Here is a 21,034-nt window from a genome sequence, read left to right as displayed (position 1 = left end):
AAAAAAAAGGCTTTCAGAATTGAAAACCAAAAAAAAAAAAAAAAAAAAAGGAAATGCTATCAGATTTCAGACAAGAATTAGTACAAGAAAGATCTATAGCTTATTTTAAGTAAGAAGCTAAACACAGTATTACACTCCCTTCTGTACTAAAAAATTTATGACTGTGATTGCTTGCAAGTATTAGATGAGAGCAGGCACAAGAAACGCACAAGAGATTCTCCTCTAGCAAGAATTATCAGTAGGCTTAGTGCAATTGACTAAACAAAAGAAAAACACAGCTTAACACCAAGGTGAAACCTTCCAAAAAGCAAATCAATCAGACTGAATCCCAGTGGGTAAAGATTACTCTCTCACCTGAACTTTGCCATCCACAGAATTTTGGCCTGAGGCTTAAATTTAGACTCAATGCTAAGAATCAAAACCAGAATTAAATTAGCTCACTGATACCAGGATAATCATAGGAGGATATACAGTAGTAAATAAAAGTTTTAGAGCAACTCATAGAAATACGACTTTTTATTTTTAAAGTGATTATTTCATAAAATTTTCATTTAACTTGTACAGTTTTAATAGCACTGAAATCCAGAGTATATCCCAAGGAAATGCAAAGCAGTTCTAGCACACTCGCATTGCCAGATGTCTAGAAGCAATACTACTTGATAAATAGTGCAATCAGATTTAAGAATTTGAAACTGTGATATCTCAATAAACTCTGCATAAACAGAAAATAGTTACATATTAATGTATTAACAGTGATGTGTAATGAAACAAGTGAAGGAATCACATACAAAGAGAAACTGAATAGTTATACAACCTCCTTCTTTAAAATTCTACTGCAATTTGTAGCAAAGCCAAACAGTGTGAGAGGTAGACTACTCAAGTTCAATCAAAATTGATGACAGAACAGTTCTGGTGTCCTCAACATAAAAAGGACATGGAGCTGTTGGAGCAAGTCCAGAGGAGGGCCATAAGGATGATAAGAGGACTGGAGCACCTCCCATATGAAGACAGGCTGAGAAAATTGGGGCTGTTCAGCCTAGAAAAGAGAAGACTGCGTGGAGACCTCATAGCAGCCTTCCAGTATCTGAAGGGGGCCTACAAGGATGCTGGGGAGGGACTCTTCATTAGGGACTGTAGTGGTAGGACAAGGGGTAATGGCTTTAAACTTAAACAGGGGAACTTTACGTTAGATATAAGGAAGAAGTTCTTCACAGTGAAGGTGGTGAGGCACTGGAATAGGTTGCCCAAGGAAGTTGTGAATGCTCCAACCCTGGAGGTGTTCAAGGCCAGGCCGGACAGAGCCTTGGGCGACATCGTTTAGTGTGTGGTGTCCCTGCTCATGGCAGGGGGGTTGGAATTAGATGATCTTAAGGTCCTTTCCAACCCTAACTATTCTATGATAAATATGAGAAAACTACCTCTACAATAGCTTAAGGATTTCCAGAATATAAACCTCCTCTCCAATGCTCAACAAGTTGCAAAGAAGGTTAAAGAGGTTTAAGAAGAAAAAAAACAAACCACCACTACAGTGGTAGTGGGCATTTCTGTGCTGCCAGAAGCTGGTACAGACAGGCTCTTAAGAACCACCAAAACTTTCGAATGGAAGACGTGTAGGAACAAAATATACATAAGGACAGTAAGATATTCTCCTACATGGGAGTTTTTTTGAGGAGGTTTAGATACTGTGCTGTAATTAGTTTGGCCATTATTGACTGTCCCAGAAGACTTCTGTCTGGCCAAGGCTAAAGTCAGCCTTCAAAGAGCTGTTACATACAGCTTGTAGCAACCTAGTATTACCTTTCTCTTGATTCTAGTAAGAAAATATAAAGTGGAGAAAAAAAAACCTCAAATCATAAAGCAATATCTAAAACTGCAGCTGTGTCCCACAAAGAGTTGAGCAATTTAATATTTTTTATATGCCAGACGAGAGCAAGGCCATTGGTTGGGTTACATGGATAAGTAAGATATAGTCATGCAACTTGCTTACATGACTTTATCCTCTTCTTGCATTAACAGTGTAGTGCTAATACTTACTAGATGTTTTTTGTGAGATGAATTACTTCACTAACCCAGCAGAAAGATTTCTTCTTCCTACTGTTACCAAATTTAATTGAATCATAGAAGGTACCAACAAACAGCAGAAGTTAGGACAAAGTAAATAAGAAAAGCAAGGAAATCAGCTGGTAAGAGATGGGAGCTTTCCTTTTAGAAGGGGTTAGCTTTTGCACAGGCTCACTGTATTTCCTGGATCTATAGCCTTAAGCAACACAGAATGGTTAAAAAAAAAAAAAGTGTACAATGGGTTAGGTCATAAAAACTCTCTCAACTTTATGTTTTAGGGTTTTTTTTATTTAAAGTATACCCATGAATCTCTCCTTTGCACACACTATCTGGAATTATTTTGTGTGAGGCTTGTTTGATTTTCTAAGAGCTCTTTCCTTACCATGACTGCTCACATCTCGGGCACCACAACTAAGTTACTTAACAAATTTGCTCAAAGTCATGGTACTCTATTCATAAAGCATCACTGGTCTAGGACTTTTTCTTAAAACACGTATCTGTGGTATTTGCTACTTCTGTTCCAGTCTATATGTACAAAAAAATTTTAAAAGTCATTATGACCTCCTCCATCTCCTAATTACTCTTGCATGCTTTACATTCCCATTTTAATTGCTGCTTAGCAAAGACAACAGACAGGAACTAACCATCAGAAACTCATTACTGATTTTAGTCTTAGGTCCAGTTTGCACTGGACATTTTGTTTAATGACATCATATTCAAAAACATGTATGTGCATGCATAAGTATCTGTATACATGTGTGCTTATATACAAAGTGCATATATTTGTACTGTATATATACACAGGGCCTCAAAATAAACAAGACAAATAAGATAGGACCAGGAGTAACAACTTCCATTAGGCACTACAGATAGCCAAGCAGCTAGGATGCTAGTCTAAAATAAATAGACCTGACAGCCCTGAGAAGATTGAGGCTTGAATAAATAAGTGGATAAAAGAAGACTTAATCCTGAAACAATACATGGAATTACAGGTTTTCTGCAACTCAGGTGATCACTACAAACACTGGTTAAAAGTCTCCAGTTCTTTTTAGTTATTCATCTTCTGGTTCCTCCTGACTTTTACAAATCAATGGGACAACAACAGAAAGATGTTTAAAGGCACCAAACAGCTCAGCCTGACATTTCTTCAGCCCAAAATTACAATAGACAAACAATCTACAGTTTTAAATCCATCATATTGAAGGAATATCCTGATCCAAAGTTTCCACTATTTAGACAAGTGCTCTAGCCACCCAACAATCATACAAAAAGGTCTATAGGCAGCTTCTTAAAGATACAAAATTTCCTAGAACTTATATACTCTTTGAGGAATTTTTTTAGTCTCCCAAATGAATATACACAAATTTGACCTTCCTATAAGTAAATGAAGCATTTCCTAGTTCTACTGTATTTGACTGGCATAGTTAATGGGACACAACATAGGAAGCTTGTGCATCCCAGGGCCTTGTGATGCTCTGCAAGCTTGTGAGACCACACTCTAGGTACTAGGGGGGGCAAAAACCAAATGGTTCCCGCTTGTGAGTGTTCTCCAAGCCAACTTCTCTATAATCAATATTGTATAACTCATTTCCTGCTTAGTTATTACCCGGGCTGCACTATCTAGCTATGAGAGGAGAACAAAAATCAAGCACTATCATTCCTAAGTTTCACATAACCTAGTAGGTCCCTAATTAGATATCCTCAAACTGTTCTGACTGGGCTAAGCATGCTACTACAAAAGCCTGGTATTATAGGACACTTGCCCACTGTGTCCAATAGGTGGAAGAACTAAGTCAACAGCATGAACCCAGTTCATGAGGTAATCTCCTGTATGAAACAGTTCTGAGCTTCCAATACCAAAAAGTGTCCACTGATAAATACGTTGGTCACTGTCAATAAGGTCTAACAAGAGTCTCAGCAAGCCAGTCACACTGGAGTAAGCATCCATCTCCACAAATTCAGAGCTTGAATAAATAACAAATACTACACTTGCCAGAAACATACAAAATTTCAAAATGCTTCAGCTGAACCAGAAAATCCATATATGTCAAAACACCATACATCTGAATCCTTTATTTGTGTTTCTTGCTCAAGATAATCGGACTAAGACTTCAGGGAAGGTGTACAGGATCATGAAAACAGGGGTAAAAAAAGGTATAGGACTAGAAGGAGGAAGATAAAATTAATGCAAGAAATAAGTTCTCAGCAACCACATTAAAAGCTGTACACAATCAAAAATTTAAAATGTACCAAAGAAACCACCCAGATATACAGAACAAACCATCTTCTTCTTTTTTCTTTTTACTTCTTTACTACTTTCAAGGAAGAGTGAAAGAATATTTCTTTATGTGCACCACTAGTCTCAAATGTTTGAGGAATAGACACAGTGCACACACAAGCATTCCTGGACAAATATGAAGTCAGAAGACATGCAAAAGCAGGGGCCAGAAGTATATCTGCATCAGAAACAGAAGGGTAAGTTTAGGTCTGAAGTGACAGTAAAGCCCTGGGAAGGATTCCAAAGATTGATGACTAATGATTAAGGGCAGAAAAAGATGTATTTCTAACACTTAAAACAACTGAAGTGAAGCAGAGGAACAGGTTAATTGCCTTTTTTTACATATATATATATTTCATATATGTATATATATATAATTTTTTGTTAACTAAAGCCATCAGAAAAGGCTTTGAATCATGTGCCTTGCTATTGGGAAGCTTTACCCTGTTTCTGCTTGCACAGCACTGGGTAGCTCACTCCAATCTCAGTTCCTTTCCCTTAATTGTATGAATGCTAAGCCTGCATCTCATCAAGCAGACTTGCTTAGTACACTACATACTGAACAATTAAGATTAATGTTTTCAGGACAATTCAAGACTTCTTTTTGTTCTGATTCCCCATACCAGTTTTGATACACAGTCTTCCTCACTACAGAAAGTCCAGTGGCCCACTTAGCCAGAATTGCACATCATGCTATCTATTCTGAAGTTTGCCAGCAGGATCCTAAGAAAAGCATATGGATTTATGCCTTGCCTTACAGCTGAGGTCTTATAAATCACAACTATTCACCCCCATAATAAAGAGCAATTATTTAAAAAATTACTTCCTCCAAGGCTGGATTTGGTTTAGCAGTCTGACATATTTCATTGTATAATAAATATACAACATGGCAACAACAGGAATATGGAGCAGATATTTTCAGCACCTAGAAAATGCTCCAGCTTTCTAATACCAACAAAAAGCAGAAAAATTCCATTCTGCATTTCTGAATACTCATGAATTATTTCACCTACTTAAATCTGTATATATAAACTTAAATTATAAGAAACCACCAGTTATAGGTGTTTAAGAGAAATTACTTCATATTTTCCTCTAGTTAACTGCAGAAAACTGCAGTTAATTTGGAAGACAATTTTAGTATCCTACTTTATCTATATACTGTCAAAAATTTTAACTCCAATTTTGGTAGAACTGCATAAAGTTTCCAACAAGTTGGTAACTTCAGTTGTACTGAGAAGCCCAACCAGAATTCTGAAATAGTATCAATAAAAGACCTACCTTATCTCAGAGTTTACCACACTGAAAAATTTATTACACAGAAATGCATTGTCAGAGGTTAAGATACACCGCTTTCAGTTCCATATTTTTCTCATTATGCTTTTCAATATTTTCATTTCTCCAAATACTATAAGTAGGAAAATAAACAAATAACAAAACAGACAAGATTCCACTGATGATATACACAGACAAGCTTTCTTCTTGGGAAAACTACAGCTACACTATAAATACCAGAACTTCCTACTTTAACTACAACTGAGATAATCCGTTCTCCATTTATCTTATATTGTCTGTATTTCCATAACAAAAACACGTATCAAGAATGTTAAGATAAAAGCTAAATGTTTCTTAACTTGGAAATCACAGAGAAGCAATGTCTACTGCAAGTTTATCATCCCTGGCAGTGTTCAAAAGGCCAGGCTGGCCAGGGTCTTGGGTGACATGGTCTAGCGGAAGGTGTCCTGGCCCATGGCAGGGGGGTTGGAACTAGATGATCTTAAGGTCCTTTCTAACCCAAACCATTCCATGATTCTGAGTTTATATTGCCTCTCTTAAGGGTGTACCTTCCAACAGTTTCAGACTGCATGATTACTTTCCCCTAATCAAACTTCTCTTAAACAAAGAAGTACTTTTTTCCCTAGCATAACCACATAGCACTGCTTTGCTACTTGTGCTTCAAGTAAGGAAGAAAAAGCTTCCGATTTGTGAAAGAATGGCCATTTCTGCTGCTGCATGCACTGTTTTAGTAAGTATGTTCATGATGAACTTATTTCTCTACAAAAACTATGACTTCAAAGAAAATCAGAAAAGTCTTAAGGTGATAATCTGGCTTACAATATAAAAGATCAAAATTTGGAAACCGCAGTTAAAATAGCTTACTAAATGTTCTAGCACCACCTCCTGGTCATACTACTACGTTCATTTTTAAAGGTAGTTACAGCATATGTTACCTGTTCTCTGGGATCTCTACAGTGAAGAAAAAATACCAGAATATCTACTGACAAATGTATTTGTCAGTAAACTGTATAAAAGTCACTGTATAAAAGTCACAGGATCTCTCAGATCCGAGAAAAATTTAAACAAACACACTTGAAATACAGGAATTCCAAGTCCTACGGTGAATGACATTTAAAAACCACAAGTTAGATACCATTTTAAACACAGTGTATTTTTAGAGCATTATTCCAATTACAAGAACAATAGTTTGAAAAATGCTGTCTCCCATGAATTTGAAACAGAATCAGAATTAAAAGATGTAAACCCATGGAAAATGCAATAAAGGCAACATGCATACCTTGAAATACTTCCTTCTGATACGTGTCATATTCATTAACATGACTCCAGAATTTATTCCAGTTACTCCATAGTAGGGATGTCTAGCAAAGCGATTATACCACCCGATACGAGGTTCTTCATGTTCCGGTGCCATTGCAGCAATTTGTGTGGAGTTGAACTTTCCCAGGAAAGACCAAATATCATCAACAGGTCTCAAAAACAGGATGTCAGTATCAACATACAGTAGCGAATCCACATTTTTGAGGATTAACTGTGAGGCAAGGAAATTTAAAACCAAACTTTTAAGTTTTACTGAGTTTATCTTCATAAAGCAGAAGTTGCTGCCATTATACAATGAAGCTTGATACAGTTGTCATATGCACATAAATTCACTTTAGACTGATGGTTTGCAGTCAATAAGTTTGTCATCATTCCCTCTTTTCTCGTTTTGGAATATTTTTGTAGAGTGTAGAGTTTTATACCCCGGGGCTCCTCAAAAGTAAGTGGCAGGCCAGGTGAAAAATTACCATAGCAGGTGCTCCTACTTTCCTCCTGTTCCCTCGCTTTCTAATCAAACAAGCAAGAGGTGTAAGGGAGCTTCAGATGAGGCAATATTTGGCAGATAGTTGACACTGTCATAGTTCGGCTAGCCTTAAGTATGGTTTCTGAAGTATCTTAGGTGACCAAAGAAAAGGCTGCACAAAACACTGTCAGCAATAGCCCATTCCTTGTTTCATTCTAACACTTCTCAGACCCATGCATGCAGGGAATTAGGTGTGATAAATCCTTCTTACCTCTGAGAGGATGACATGACCTGCACCTCTCACTCAGGATACTGTGCCATAATGCAGTAAATGAGAAAAGGACTTTTATTCTATAATGTATTAGTGCTACGGAAGAAGTTTAAATTCAGAGGTTTTTTTCAGGATGTCATAGAAGTAACTTTTAGGAGGAGTAATAGTCCTTAATTTAAAACTAAGCAGAAATTAGATTAACAAGACAGCTTGATGCTTCATAGAGAGACTTCTGTATTGTTCTTTTACAGAATAACTTACTGGCAAGAATAGCCTTTGTGAAGCACATGGCTTAAATAATTTCTTCCATTCTGCTGCACTCTCAGTTGGAAATGTTATTGGATATAATGTGTAATTAACTTTTCCTTCATAGGGGAAGTCATCAAGCTATGTGAAAGGAAAAGATCATAAAAATTACTTCAGTTCAATTACATTACAAAAAAGAAATCAATCCCCCCATTCAAATTGATAATTGAACCTCTCTTCCATATCAGAAATGCTTCCTGAACTACAAGATCCTGTCAACTATTCAAAATACTTGAACAGAAAGTGGCACCTGCAGGCCACTACGAAGAAAACTTATTTCAGATCATATACAGAAGTAAGAGCAAGTAAAATAAATTAGTATTTACAAAAACAGATACATCGAACTTTTTGCCCTCTTAACTAGTTTTTACAGGAGAAATACCAACAAAGTCTTTCTCAGTTTAAAATAACCTTACCCAACTTTTGTCACATGACATTAGCGTGCATATATCAGTATGTATAATATACTAACGTAACAGTATGACATTTTCAGCACAAAAATAGTAAACCCCTCCACAACTATGTATTAGTCAGCTTCAAATACTGCTTCTCCAGTCATAAAGTTATATTCATTAACTGGAATTTACTAAAATTAGACATAACCATATCTACCATTTTCAAAGACCAATGTTTCACTTTGTTTAGGCAATGTGAGGCTGACTCATACAGTAAGCACTCCATTTTCTCTTGTAAAACCAACTTTAAAGAAGCTCACACAAGATAACTAGTTCATGTTTAGAACACTGGGTTTGTATTTAACAGATTCAAGGTTACAAATGAGGTTTTGGTCTGTCTCTACATGAAGTTTTGATATCAGCAGCAACTGGCATTTTTATGCAGGAAAAGAAGATTCAAAAATCCCCATCCAACATTACAAAGGACTCGCATATTACCTTATTTACAGACCTCTGCATTTCTGACACTATATTCAACAACTACTGCCCAAGAAGCAGAGAAATTGTTATATATTACTCAAATTGTACTACAAATTGATTAAATAAATTATTTGGGTACTTACTATGTCTTTGAATCTCTCATGCAACTGGTCCTCAGCAAAAATATGAAACTGGAGAGGTTTGATGCTGAAAATAATGGCTGATCTCAACATAGTAACAGTCTCCTCCAGCCTTTCACCACAGGCAACCACTGCTAGATGCATCTTCTCAGAAGGATGTGTCTTCATATAATCATATCTGATACAAAGACATTTTTCCATTTGGCATCATTTCTAGCACAGGCTTAAAGAAAAGCTCTACCATTTACTGCAGCATGTAATTTAACAAAATAACCTTTATCACATTTAAACCAGCAAAGGGTAACTCAAACAGAGCATACAAACTACAGCACTACATCTCAGATATAAGCTTACATTTAACCCAAACTATTCTCATATTCACTCCCACCATCCCAGCCTATGAAGGAAAAACAAGGTGGAGAAAAGCTGTACAGAAACTAAACAAACATCCATTTTCTTAGTAGTTTTACTATCCAACACTAGCAAGGAATTCCATCCAAACAGCTATGTTAAAAGAAAGATCACATGAAGTTACATCAAAATTTGAAAGACATTAAGTCTACGCATGCGCTCATTTTCTCCACTTTCCCTGGACTCAGTACAGAGACAGGAAAACATGACAAATATAGCAGAATCAAGCTCAACAACAAAAGTGAAATAAGCCCTATTTTTTAGAAGTCCTGTTAAGAACATTTTTGAATGATCTAGGCATTTTGTCTGTTTTCTGCCCTTTTGTCAAACCCATGCTTCAGCACTTCTAAGCACTAGCAAAACACAAGAAGTTCTTTGTCCTCTCCTTCCATCCTGCAGGCATACAACTTGGGTTGGAAAACAGGGAAACTAACAGTTTAAATGGCCTTGTGGGATGTCCTGGTGCTCCCAGTGATTCTGGAAAGTCACTCAAGTACCCTGACCACATGCACTGCCTATGTCCTTGGGGCTAAACCACTGCAAGGTGTGGGGACTGGGAACTTCTTTATTCCTGAAGACAGCTGCTGTCCAACAGTTACGGTGAGAAGTGCCTGGTATGTAGTATACAGGATATATTCAGAAGTTATTATTTTAATCCAGCAGGCTAAAATTATTACTGGGTAAATACCACGAGGCTGGTGACAAATGCAGTGGACATACTAAACCTAAATCCGTGTACTCCTGGATTTCATATATTTAATCAGTCAGAAAAACATTCAAAGGTTTCAAATATATGTCAACTCAAAGCCAATCCTCAAACAATATCCTGTGCTTGAGCTAACTGCATGGACTATGGGAGTAGGGGGCTAAGAGAACTCAGAGTATCTAAAGGTTTAAATTACAAGTTTAAATCGAAGTTATTCAGACAAAGAAAAAAAGAAGTTAGAAAATACTTTCCCAACCCACTAACAGTAGGGAAATTCTTGGCAAACATAACAACTATTCTTAGAAACTTGACAAAGACAGAGAGACTTCAAACAGAAATAAACAGATGTGATTCTTAGCAAGTAATGTCTACCCAATTTTTATGTAACTAAAACATTTAGATGCATACAAGTTTTCCTTTAAATTGACAAAATATATTATGCAAATACACCTTTTTTTCTTTAAGGCATGGGAGAGCAACACAGATTATTTGGAGTTCCAGGAGACAAAATATAAGCAAAGCTATCACTGTAAACTGCTGAAGTTTAATGCCATAAAGAATGGCTGCATTTAAAAAACACTGAGTTTTGGAAGAGTTTAATGCCCTGGAACAAAAAAACCTCCAGCATCCCAGGGATTTAAGATTAATGAAGTTTTAATTAGAACACGCAGTCTGTCAAGCCAAGGTTTAGGGCACTATTAAAAATCACACAGGAGAAAGACGTCATAGGTAAGATTCAGGTCCTAAACAGGACACCTAAATGAAGATGGTGACATACGAGATTGTACCCAAAGTCTCAGTAAAGCCAATGGAGATCTAGTGAGCAGGATACAGAGCATAGAAAACAACCTTATTTCAAAGTAAATACTTAGGGCTTGATACCATACTGCTATTTAATAAACTCTAGAACATCCCACCTGACTTCCAGGTGCCAGTCCAAAAGGACTGGGTGTCTCAAAGATCATGTATCTACTAGTCCCAAGGAGATGTGTAGGATGGCCAAGTGCTTCGCAAGTAACACCAGCCATTTATTTCTCACAAACTTAATGGCTAGTCACCTGCATCATTCTCTATGTTCTTTCAATTTCAATGAATGCTTAAGACCTACTTGACATAGACACCTATACAGAGACTTCTGCATCCAGATGATTTAATCCAGACTGAAACCTTTTCTAAGTCTTGCAGAAAACCCTGAAAAATTAGCTCAGGTTAACGGGGGGGGGGGAAGAATCCTGAAATGTAACTAGGCATTCCCATTCAGACCTTTATTCATAAAGCTGATTTAAACAATACACCATGTAGGAAGTAGCTAATGTTAAAAACACAAAGCAAGCTGGATGTGATGAGGGTAGTTGAAACCCAGGAAACAGTACACTGCTGCAGTCTGAACAAGCTGCAAACAGCAGATTAGCCTCATCACTAATCCACTGAAAAGGGAATTACAATAATTAAGCCCTGAAGTCACGAGAGCTTACAGTGATAGTGCAAGGTCATGCGATAAATAAGGACACAACCTACACAAACTGCATAGCTGAAAGCCAAGTTCCTGCACCACATGTAACACATGGCTGTCCATGAATAAGGTATGATGAAAAGTATGCCAAAGCAACTCTACACACTGTGATTCCGAGACTATTATTTGATTATTTCTACATCGAGTGACATCTGTGAATGAAAGAACACTTCAAGCCACACAACAAAAAACAGACTGATCATATTATAATGCTTTTACATTTTGCTCACACTATCTGTTCTATGAGTTTCTGACTTCCTGAGTTGAATATTTTAGATCTGTGCTTAAAAATATTTTTTGGAAAAGGCAAAAAAAATACAGAAAAAGTAAAAAGTGAATTTCAGCTAGCACAATATGGGGAGCAGCTGGACTCAAATCTGTAAGTTCACAACACAACACTTTATCCCTAAAGCAGACAGAGCAGAGCACCATTCCCTCTGGGGACTATTCACTAAGAAGGGGATGAGAGGTCTCGGAGACATCCTATGGCAGGAGAAGTTATGAAGTCCGAGAACTGTAGTTCTTACTCTAGACTCCATGAAGAGACATCCTTTAGTGATTTTAAACTGCATTTGACTTCCCTGCATATACACCACTGGCAATCACAGCCTCCTTTTTAACAATCAGGTCTCAGAGCTGCTCCTCTCCCTATATATACATCTCTCTCCACTCCCAGAGGGAAATCATTGCCCCATCTTCATCCAGAGACACTAACTACTCACCTCTTGTGTTAATCCTCTGCTGCCAGCATCTTTCATCACTTTTTCCTCCTCCTGCTACTAGAAGCAGCATAAAGTTTAAGCTGTCCAGCAGAGTTTATCAGCTTGAGCTCTGCAGTCTCACCTTGGATGTTAAAAATGCCCCATCCAAAGAGCCACTTGTCTCACTCCCTTCCATCTTATTATGCCTACATGACTTTGGTCCTTCCTCTAATTGCTTTCAGATTTATCCACCCTCAACTACACCCTTCTCTCCTTCTCCTTCCCGAACTTTTCAGCCTCTCTAACCCTTTTCTCCATCTTCTCTCCACTGCAGTTAGTCATGCAACTACCTCTACAGAGGTCTCAACAGAAGACAGGGAAAAGAAAACCTTGTTCATTTAGACAGCCTTGCTTCTGGTATAACCAATGACAAAAGATTTTTCAGCAACGCATTTCTATCTTTATCTTTTTTTAGCAGTTCAGTAGCTGAGTTGATCATGAGCAAAATAAAAAGTATTTTTACCAGAACTGTAACATGTCTGAACCTGAGTAATTTTGGTGTCACAAATATCACAGCTCTGGTATCAGAGCAATACCCTTATTGAACTTCAAAATCCAGCTTCTGAAAGTGTTAAGGCAACATGGAAAACACAAAAATACAAGTGAAGATTTCTTTCTGCATATTTCTAAATACCAGTAGCCTAATGTTTTGGTGTGGCAGTACTTAGTGGAGAAGCTGGGAAGAGCAACAACAGAGTGAAATACAAACTGTATTTTAGTAAGGCTTTTGAACAGACTAACAAGGAAAACTTGACAGCCCTGACTTCTAAAGGAAAAAAAAAATCCCCAATAATGAGGGAGCCCTAGCTCCTGCAGGGCAAAACCTAAAAGCCCACAAAAAAACCCACACCAAAATCCAGTAATTAAAATGGAAGAGCGAAGAACGCACCTGTAATCCAGCAGAAGACACTAAGCAGGAAGCTGTGACAGAATTTCAGTGTTTAGGGTAAATAAGAGAACTTTATTTGTCTGAGGATACTAATTACAGGAGCGGTAGGGAGAGTAAAAATAAATGAAATGAAACACTTCAGAGAGCACACCACACATATTCCCATGAGTTTAGAAATCACATTTCAAGTAATCCACTTTAACACTTGAGAGCAAAAGCATATGCTTTAAAACATGCTGCTTATTAGTGGCATAAGACTAGGTACAAGCCTTGCCCTTAAGTACTTTGTGTTGAAGTGTAGACCTTCATCCTGCAATGATTAATTCTGCTGGGGGGTTAATAACCTCTGACAGAGGAACATAGCTGGATATACTCAATGAAGCTGCTACAACTAGATTTTCCAGAACCCGTCTGTCAAAACACTACCTTATGTATACCATGACACACTGTATATTAAATTAGCATTTCTAGGTCAATTAAAGTTATGAAATAATAATTTAGTATTAAGCTACAGAGGTGTGTTTTGATGGGTTGCTCTCTTCTAGAACCTTCACTGCATCCCAGCTGATCTTCTCGGGGAAAAAAACCAGAACCTGAACAGTATTGTTATTAAAATACTCATCAACTCCATGAAAATCTTAGCTCTGCCCTCTAGACTTGGCACAAGGTACCACAGTGGGGGGTCTCCTGTGTAAGTTAAGATAGGGCTCTCCTGTTCTTGTTATGTAACACATTGAGAGCACAAGTGAGAGAGTACCAAACCCTCAGGAACACCCAGGCATAAGGAATCCTTTACACAACTTCATCTAATCTGTGATCATTAAGCCTGTCCCAATCCTATTCTGCTATATCCTGAGGTCACAGCACAACAGCTGCTTCTGCTGCACGCACAGACTGCCACACGCCAAGCTCCAAACCTTCCAGAGCAGCTGCAGCATTACAGCATCTAGTATGACCTGGGTACCGTTCAAAGAGCTGTCGGTGTGTCTAAGGACAATTTCATTTTTCTCCCTTTTTTTAAGGCACATTCAAATACAGTGGCACTGTTGCTATGGAAAGCCACGAAGGAACCACAGGCAGCCTTCATTCTTTGTTATGAACTTTAAGTCTTTTTACCATCTGTTGATGTACTACTAAGAACACACCTAAGGATCAACACAGAGCTCCCTGCTCAGCTTCCCTGGCAATCAAGCTGTCCTCTCCTATTTCCATAACAGGGCTGTGGAAGCCAAGGATGGAAAGATTAGCATCCAGGTACTAAGAGCATAGAGTGGTATGAGTAACTGAAGTAATAAATGGACCTCAGTTATCCTTTCAAATTTTCCTCTGGCCCACTGATGAGAGGAATTACCATTTTTCATATAATTGCATTTGGTTTGAATCAAATATGTAAAAAAAAAAAAAACATCTGTCTTTTTCTGAGAAACCTGCTGCATCCTAACCTGCACCACTAGTTTTTATATACAGCCACCACCATATTACATAATGGTAATGCAAGGATTATTTTGTAGCTTATAAAAATAACCATTTTAAAGATTATGCTACACCAAAACAAGTTTTCCTACACTTGTTCTGATAGAGCAACAGCCTTGCTTTTCTTTGATCTTTTCTCCATATGGTGTGTAATGCACGAGGCATGCAATATTCAGCTTCCTAAACATGGTTGCTTAATAAAGACTCTCAGTCCTTCCACAACATCATTAAACTTTCCTTGATATTATAACCAAATGGACTAGGCTGCCAGGCTCAGCTGTGTTAAAGTTGTTTACACTTTCAAAAAGAACAAACAGAAGCCTACTACAAATGCGTTTTCTTCTTCAGTATAAAAAGCTACCCACATTATCAGTGCAAACATTTCACCCATGCAAGCTTTTTTGACAATTAGCATGGAAAATGCAAATTATATCCATTAGAATATGCAGGGAAAATATTTTCCTATAATCAACCTGTATTATTTCAAACCTGGCATGATGTACTGCAGAAAAACAAATGGTAGATGTGTATACACAAAAGAGATGACTTATCGCATCCTTTTTTAATTTTAATGCTTTGTGTTGATCTAAATCAATTGATCAAACACAAATTTATCATTAAAGAGCCTAACCCAACAACCTTTAGTTTCCAGAAAAAGAAAATAAATAGGCAGAGTGAAAAGGCAACAAAGACTACACTGATTATATGTAACAAATCATTTCCACATGTACTAGAAATAGGATGAAGGTAACTACAGAAATTATCTAGATTTGAAAGTTATGAAAATTCCAGTTTTTACTCGGCTTCTTAACTTTCTACTACTGTACTGAATTAAAAATAGTTCAAAATCAAAAGCTTAGTTTGTAAAACTACATTAATGATACCAGCGCCTATGATGTTCAAATGTCATCTATTCAATTACAAACTCAATTAAGTATATTAGGTTTGAAGTTACAACATATTAGTCGTTTAAAATTTGACTATAAAAGTCCAAAGCTCCATCCTCCAATGAGTTAACTAGTTTAGAAGAGACATCCTGTTTTTCAGGACTGCCAAAATTCATCTCAAGATATCAACACCACCTGGACCTCAATATGCTCAAAAACAGTGAAACTTATTTTTTTTTTCATAGGTAACACAAGTTAAAAACAAGTTAAAACATCTAACAACTGAAACCAGGCAGGTCAGATAGCCAGAGTAATGACCCCTAAGAATGTCTTAATCAGTCTCAGTTGGAAATAAGCAGGCGTACCAGCTAAATGACACTCAGCACCTTGAAAGGTGTATTAGAAAAGATATGCATCATCTAAATCATGCAAAACCTGAGCATCATGTTAATGTTATCGGCAGTTTTTAAATTCTTGATAAAATCTATACCCTGTATGTAAAAGTGATCTTATGCTTCCTCTATAAATGTGAAAGCTAACAAATATTCTGAACCAAAAGTACAGCACAAGACATTCTGTCTCAATATGTTGATAATCAGAACGGTGATAAACATGGGGGCAGAATAGCTCCAGAATCCTTCCTACATACAGCACAGACAAAAGATCTTACACTGATACTTAAAGAGACAAGATCCTTATTATCCATTATGAGAATTAGCAGCTGTTCAGAGCTCATCAATTTAAAATGGTGTTGAGTTAGCTATACCAGGAGTCATACTGAAGTCTATATATATACACCTGTCCTAAAATATTTATAGATTCCTCTACAGGTCTCCAACACTAAATCGAGTCCTTCAAATCCACAGAATGTTAGTTGTCACTTCACACTTTATACACTTACAGGTACTCAGAGGAAATGACACTGCAAGCTGCATTTCAAAAATGTCTATGCCAAGTTCTTTCTCTCACAGATAAACAAATCCCCATGGTTCTGATATCCAGAAGAAAAAAAGTCAACTGGAACTTTAAGTCAGAAACAGACAAAAAACAAGCTAAGTTTTCTCAAGTAAAAGAATTAAAAATACAAAAGCTGAAGAACTACCTTCCAATGTTTGAAAAACTTCACTGGTAACAGGAAAGGAGACATTCTAACACCGAGATAAATTTTATGAACCTGCTATTGGCAAAGAAATTCTGGCTACATGATCTGCTCTTCTGAAAAACCTGAATTTGTTAGTTTATTGAAAGAGCAAAAATAGAACACCAGAATCTCCACCCATAAACTGATTTATGATCTTGATAAACAGTGTTCTTTTTGTGACTTAAACCAGGCCAAATAGAAGATTCAAGTAAGTTTTAGTGCAGTTCAATGACCTGATTCACCCATTTCTATTAAAAGCAAACTCATTGGAATTCCCATTATTTTGTTGGCACATCTACAGGCAGTGGAGTTGGCTATCTTAGGATACCCACCACATACATAACACTTAGGTTTTTCTCATATCCCTATCCCTTCAGAGTCCAGCTTTATTCTGCACCTCACTACAACAACTGCACTTAACAAGAACACAAAGGCTTTGTCAACTCAGGATCAAATTATTTGGAGTAAGACACTATGGTAGAGCTCTCACTTCTTTCTATTTCAAAAGATACCCAACTTGGAATGACAATGTCGCCTCTTCACAGAAAAAGCTTTCAAGAGGCCTTATCTTTATGAAGTATCTTGAAGTGGCCCTACACACACAGTCTCAGAAAACAAGAATGCTAGACTTCGTTTCCTGTGGTTAATAAACCTGCAGGGAATTAAGTTCATTCCTCTTCTCCCAAAAATCTGCCTGCAAACTTGAGAGCAACTACTAAGTAGTTGCCCAAGGAAGCTATGAATGCTCCATCCCTGGCAGTGCCCAAGGCCAGGTTGGACAGAGCCTTGGGCGACACGGTTTAGTGCGAGGTGTCCCTGCTCATGGCAGAGGGGTTGGAACTAGATAATCTTAAGGTCCTTTCCAACTCTAACCATTCTATGATTCTATGAAGTACAACATTCAAAGCATAAGATGATATCAAAGTTCTAAAAAACCCTTCAGCTTCTCAGCACTCCTAGTACAATGCACATATTTTGAGTTATATAAAATTACAGCTCATATCCAAAGCTGAAACAAAACTGCAACTATCTTCTGTGTTACTCCAGCACATACAAGGAAATGAGGCTTAGACAGCAGGTTCAGATGCTGAGAAATTGTAACTGCTCGCTGCTATCCAAAAAGGAAGCATTTTTTCCTCCTCTCTGCCATCTTCCCAACCTCTTCTGCACAACATCACTGCACCTCTCTCAAACCAACTGAACTTATTAAACAGGGCAAGAAATTAAAATGAAGTCTGGAGGAGGCAAGGGAGGCCCCTTCTGAAGTTAAGACCATCACACTGATGAAATCAAGAAGCAGAGTGAGCATAATACTGGGAGATTAATTTAATAGTAATATATTGATAATCAAACTCAACCTGAAATGTTTAATCTGAATACCACATCCCTATTACACATTTAAGCAGCTTTCTTTCCTTTGAGTTGCAAAATGTATATGAAATTTTGCAAATATCAGGGGTTCACAATGACAACTGTTTCACTCTGAAAGAAACTACATTCACTGAGTAACATAACCAATACCTTCTTCAACAGACTTGTCTTCAGAGCCATACAGGGCATTTTAACAAGGTAATACAAGTTACAGCTTAAGGTATGTGAAAAGAAACTGCATGGGACTTCTCTTCTTCTGGTTCTAAAGTCCTACCTGCCTTAATTCTGGCAGAATATCCAGAAAGGAAGTTTCCTGCTTAGTTCGCTACATTGCATTGTGGAGAGTTCATGGACATCATCACAGCCAATAGGGTCAGAAGACAGTCAGCACTACACAACTGGCTCAGATGTCCGTGGATGAATGAAGCTTACAATCACATCCTGTCCCTCCACTACGTACTGGCTAAGCCACTATGCCCTCCAACACAACAGCACTAACATCTGGTTTACCCCTCTCTGTGCTAAACTTCATAAAGCTAAACTCCCAAAAGCTAACTCTTAAGGAAAAGAAAAAAAGTTAACCTATTCAGACAGCTAAATCTGCCAAAGGGAAAGTCAAGTGAATTGTGTGGATTGACACACGGGCTACCAAGGGCAGCAAGAAAGACTTGGCAGTCCCAAGTTACAGACAGCTAACAAAGTCAATCTAAGCCATCACTTCTTGGCAACTGATGACCTTAAAAAGCACTGACAGCACACAAGCAGAGAAGAATAGGGAACAGATCTGAAGTCTTTCCCACCATCACGATTTTCAAAAATACACTGTCTTGTGAAATTAAACCTTTTTTTCCCCCCCTTTGCTTACCTAGAAATATTCAAGTTTCAGGCTAAGAGATAACCATATCAAAGGATGACCAGTAAGATTTTGAATATAAGAAAAATTGATTTACATTAGTTCTATACTCAAGAGAACTATGCAGGTTAGAGAACATATCTGTCAAGTATCTTAAGGCTTCTTCCATTTCTTTTCAAGCTACTTCCGTAATCTGACAGCCTAAAGCATCTGAACAACCACATCAAAACATTTAAGCTTATTGTTAAAGATGCAAGTTTAACGACAGTCTATGCTTTAACATAGTGTATCTTAATGAACATTCCAAAACAGCTGCTTTTGGATGAAGTACCCTCCTCAAATTCTATAAAACATGCAACTTGAATAAAGAAACTTCAAACTTAAATACAAAGCATATCTGCCAGTTTTACTGAAAGTTAGTTACATCACAAGTTTTACTGAGCAGCAAGTTTTATGTATCAAAAATAATTATCAGTAACTTTTCAGACAATATTCAGATAGACTTTACACCAATGTTAGCAAGTCTCTATTTAATGAAGCAACGTAACTGGGAAAAAAAACCCTACTCTTTGTAACAATACTTCAATCCACAATTTTATAAACATAATAGAACAGGAGAAAGGCCAGCTAAACACAACCATAATATAAGCAGGTGAAATGCATGTGAAGCAATCAAAGTATTTTGCTTTGTCACCTTGCTAAATAGCCAAAAATATTCATGAGCTACACCTGCCTGCAATCAAATAATAAAGTACCATTTAATAATAGATCCTACCTAAAAGCAGCTTCCCAAAAGCAGTTCATTCCACAAACATCAGAGGGCAGCATCCAATAGGAATTCCAGAAAGATACAGACAAATTCTTACACCTAACAGGATAAGACAAAAATAACCTACGTAAGTGTTACTGATTTTATAGCAAAGTTAAATGGATTATTTTCTAGCTCAAACATAACTTGAATAGTTAATTACCTGGCAGAAGACTGGCTATGTGACAGATAATACAAAAGAGGAGGTACGAGGTGCCAACCAGGAGGATTCTGTTAAGGAAGACTGGTCCCCATCCTTTAGCCTTTCCTCTCCTGGTATTTTCAGAGTGAGAAAAACAGAGGGGCTGGGATTTCAGAAGGTCATTCTATGTTTTTGTCTTAGTAGAAGTCCGTAGGTAATACAGTGAATGGCAACAACTACTGCTGGCAAAAACTCCTTCACTTTACACCTCTACTTGAAGCAGTGGAGAATTTCTTTTCCAAAGTTACATTGTCTATTTAAACACAATCCCTATTCACCAGTGACCCTATTCACTGCAAACCTACAAAGCTGATTTTTAACAAAACACAGGGTTTTACAACACAAGCAAATTCCATTGTTTCATAACAAAAGGTTAATGCAATACCAAAATAATCACCACAGCTGGCAACTTTCCTTCTCCATACTAATGACAGGACTAATAATTTATTGACTTGTGCTACACTAAAAAAAGCAGGGTTTACTAGTCTACCACTACATTTTATGCAACAGTAATATAGGAAATATTTTCAAAGAGCATTGGAAGTGTATTTCAGAGGCTCTGGTGAGGAAATCAATATCAAGATTTAAAATCTTAAATGAGCAAGTAGAATTTTGCAAAGTAAGGGGTATACACTTGCGTGACCTCCTCTGCTCCCATTACCGGCACTGGTGACACAATGCCAATAACGTTTATCCTCCTTTGAAAGTTGGCATCTGTAAGAAGATGCAAGAAGAAAACTCCCCAAAAGCCTGATGATGAAAAGGTATTTAAGGACTACAGTTCAAAACTCTACTGGAAGTTGGCTTTGCAAATTTCAAATGAATCAGCATCATCTTGGTGGGATCATCTGGTACCTGCAAAGACCAAAGTTTTCAAATACCAGACTTAATACAATAACATAGCATCAAAAATGGCAAGCTGTATACTTTCTTCTTTTTTCAACACTTGAGAAAAATGACCTGGTAAACAGTGTTTCACAAGGCCTCATGAAGTGATGAGGTGGTGGACCAG

The 21,034-nt window shown here is 37.4% G+C and overlaps 1 protein-coding gene across 1 annotated transcript in view; it reads right to left on the bottom strand.

Moving 5' to 3' along the window:
- The window catches only part of GXYLT1 (glucoside xylosyltransferase 1), a 24,089-nt gene extending 4,213 nt beyond the window's left edge, over positions 1-19,876 (bottom strand). The window contains exons 1-4 of the mRNA XM_010014754.1: positions 19,788-19,876; positions 9,011-9,185; positions 7,948-8,073; positions 6,912-7,163 (exon numbers count right to left, since the gene is read on the bottom strand). Coding sequence (XP_010013056.1) covers positions 6,912-7,163; positions 7,948-8,073; positions 9,011-9,185; positions 19,788-19,840 — 606 coding nt within the window. The 5' untranslated portion in view covers positions 19,841-19,876. The remainder of the gene's footprint in view (positions 1-6,911; positions 7,164-7,947; positions 8,074-9,010; positions 9,186-19,787) is intronic.
- Positions 19,877-21,034: the final 1,158 nt, after the last annotated feature.

Source organism: Nestor notabilis, unplaced genomic scaffold (genome assembly GCF_000696875.1).
Source record: "Nestor notabilis isolate BGI_N333 unplaced genomic scaffold, ASM69687v1 scaffold12515, whole genome shotgun sequence".
Lineage (NCBI taxonomy): Eukaryota > Metazoa > Chordata > Aves > Psittaciformes > Psittacidae > Nestor > Nestor notabilis.
The sequence above is the reverse complement of the archived record's forward strand: the minus strand, read 5'-3'. Positions and strand labels throughout refer to the sequence as shown.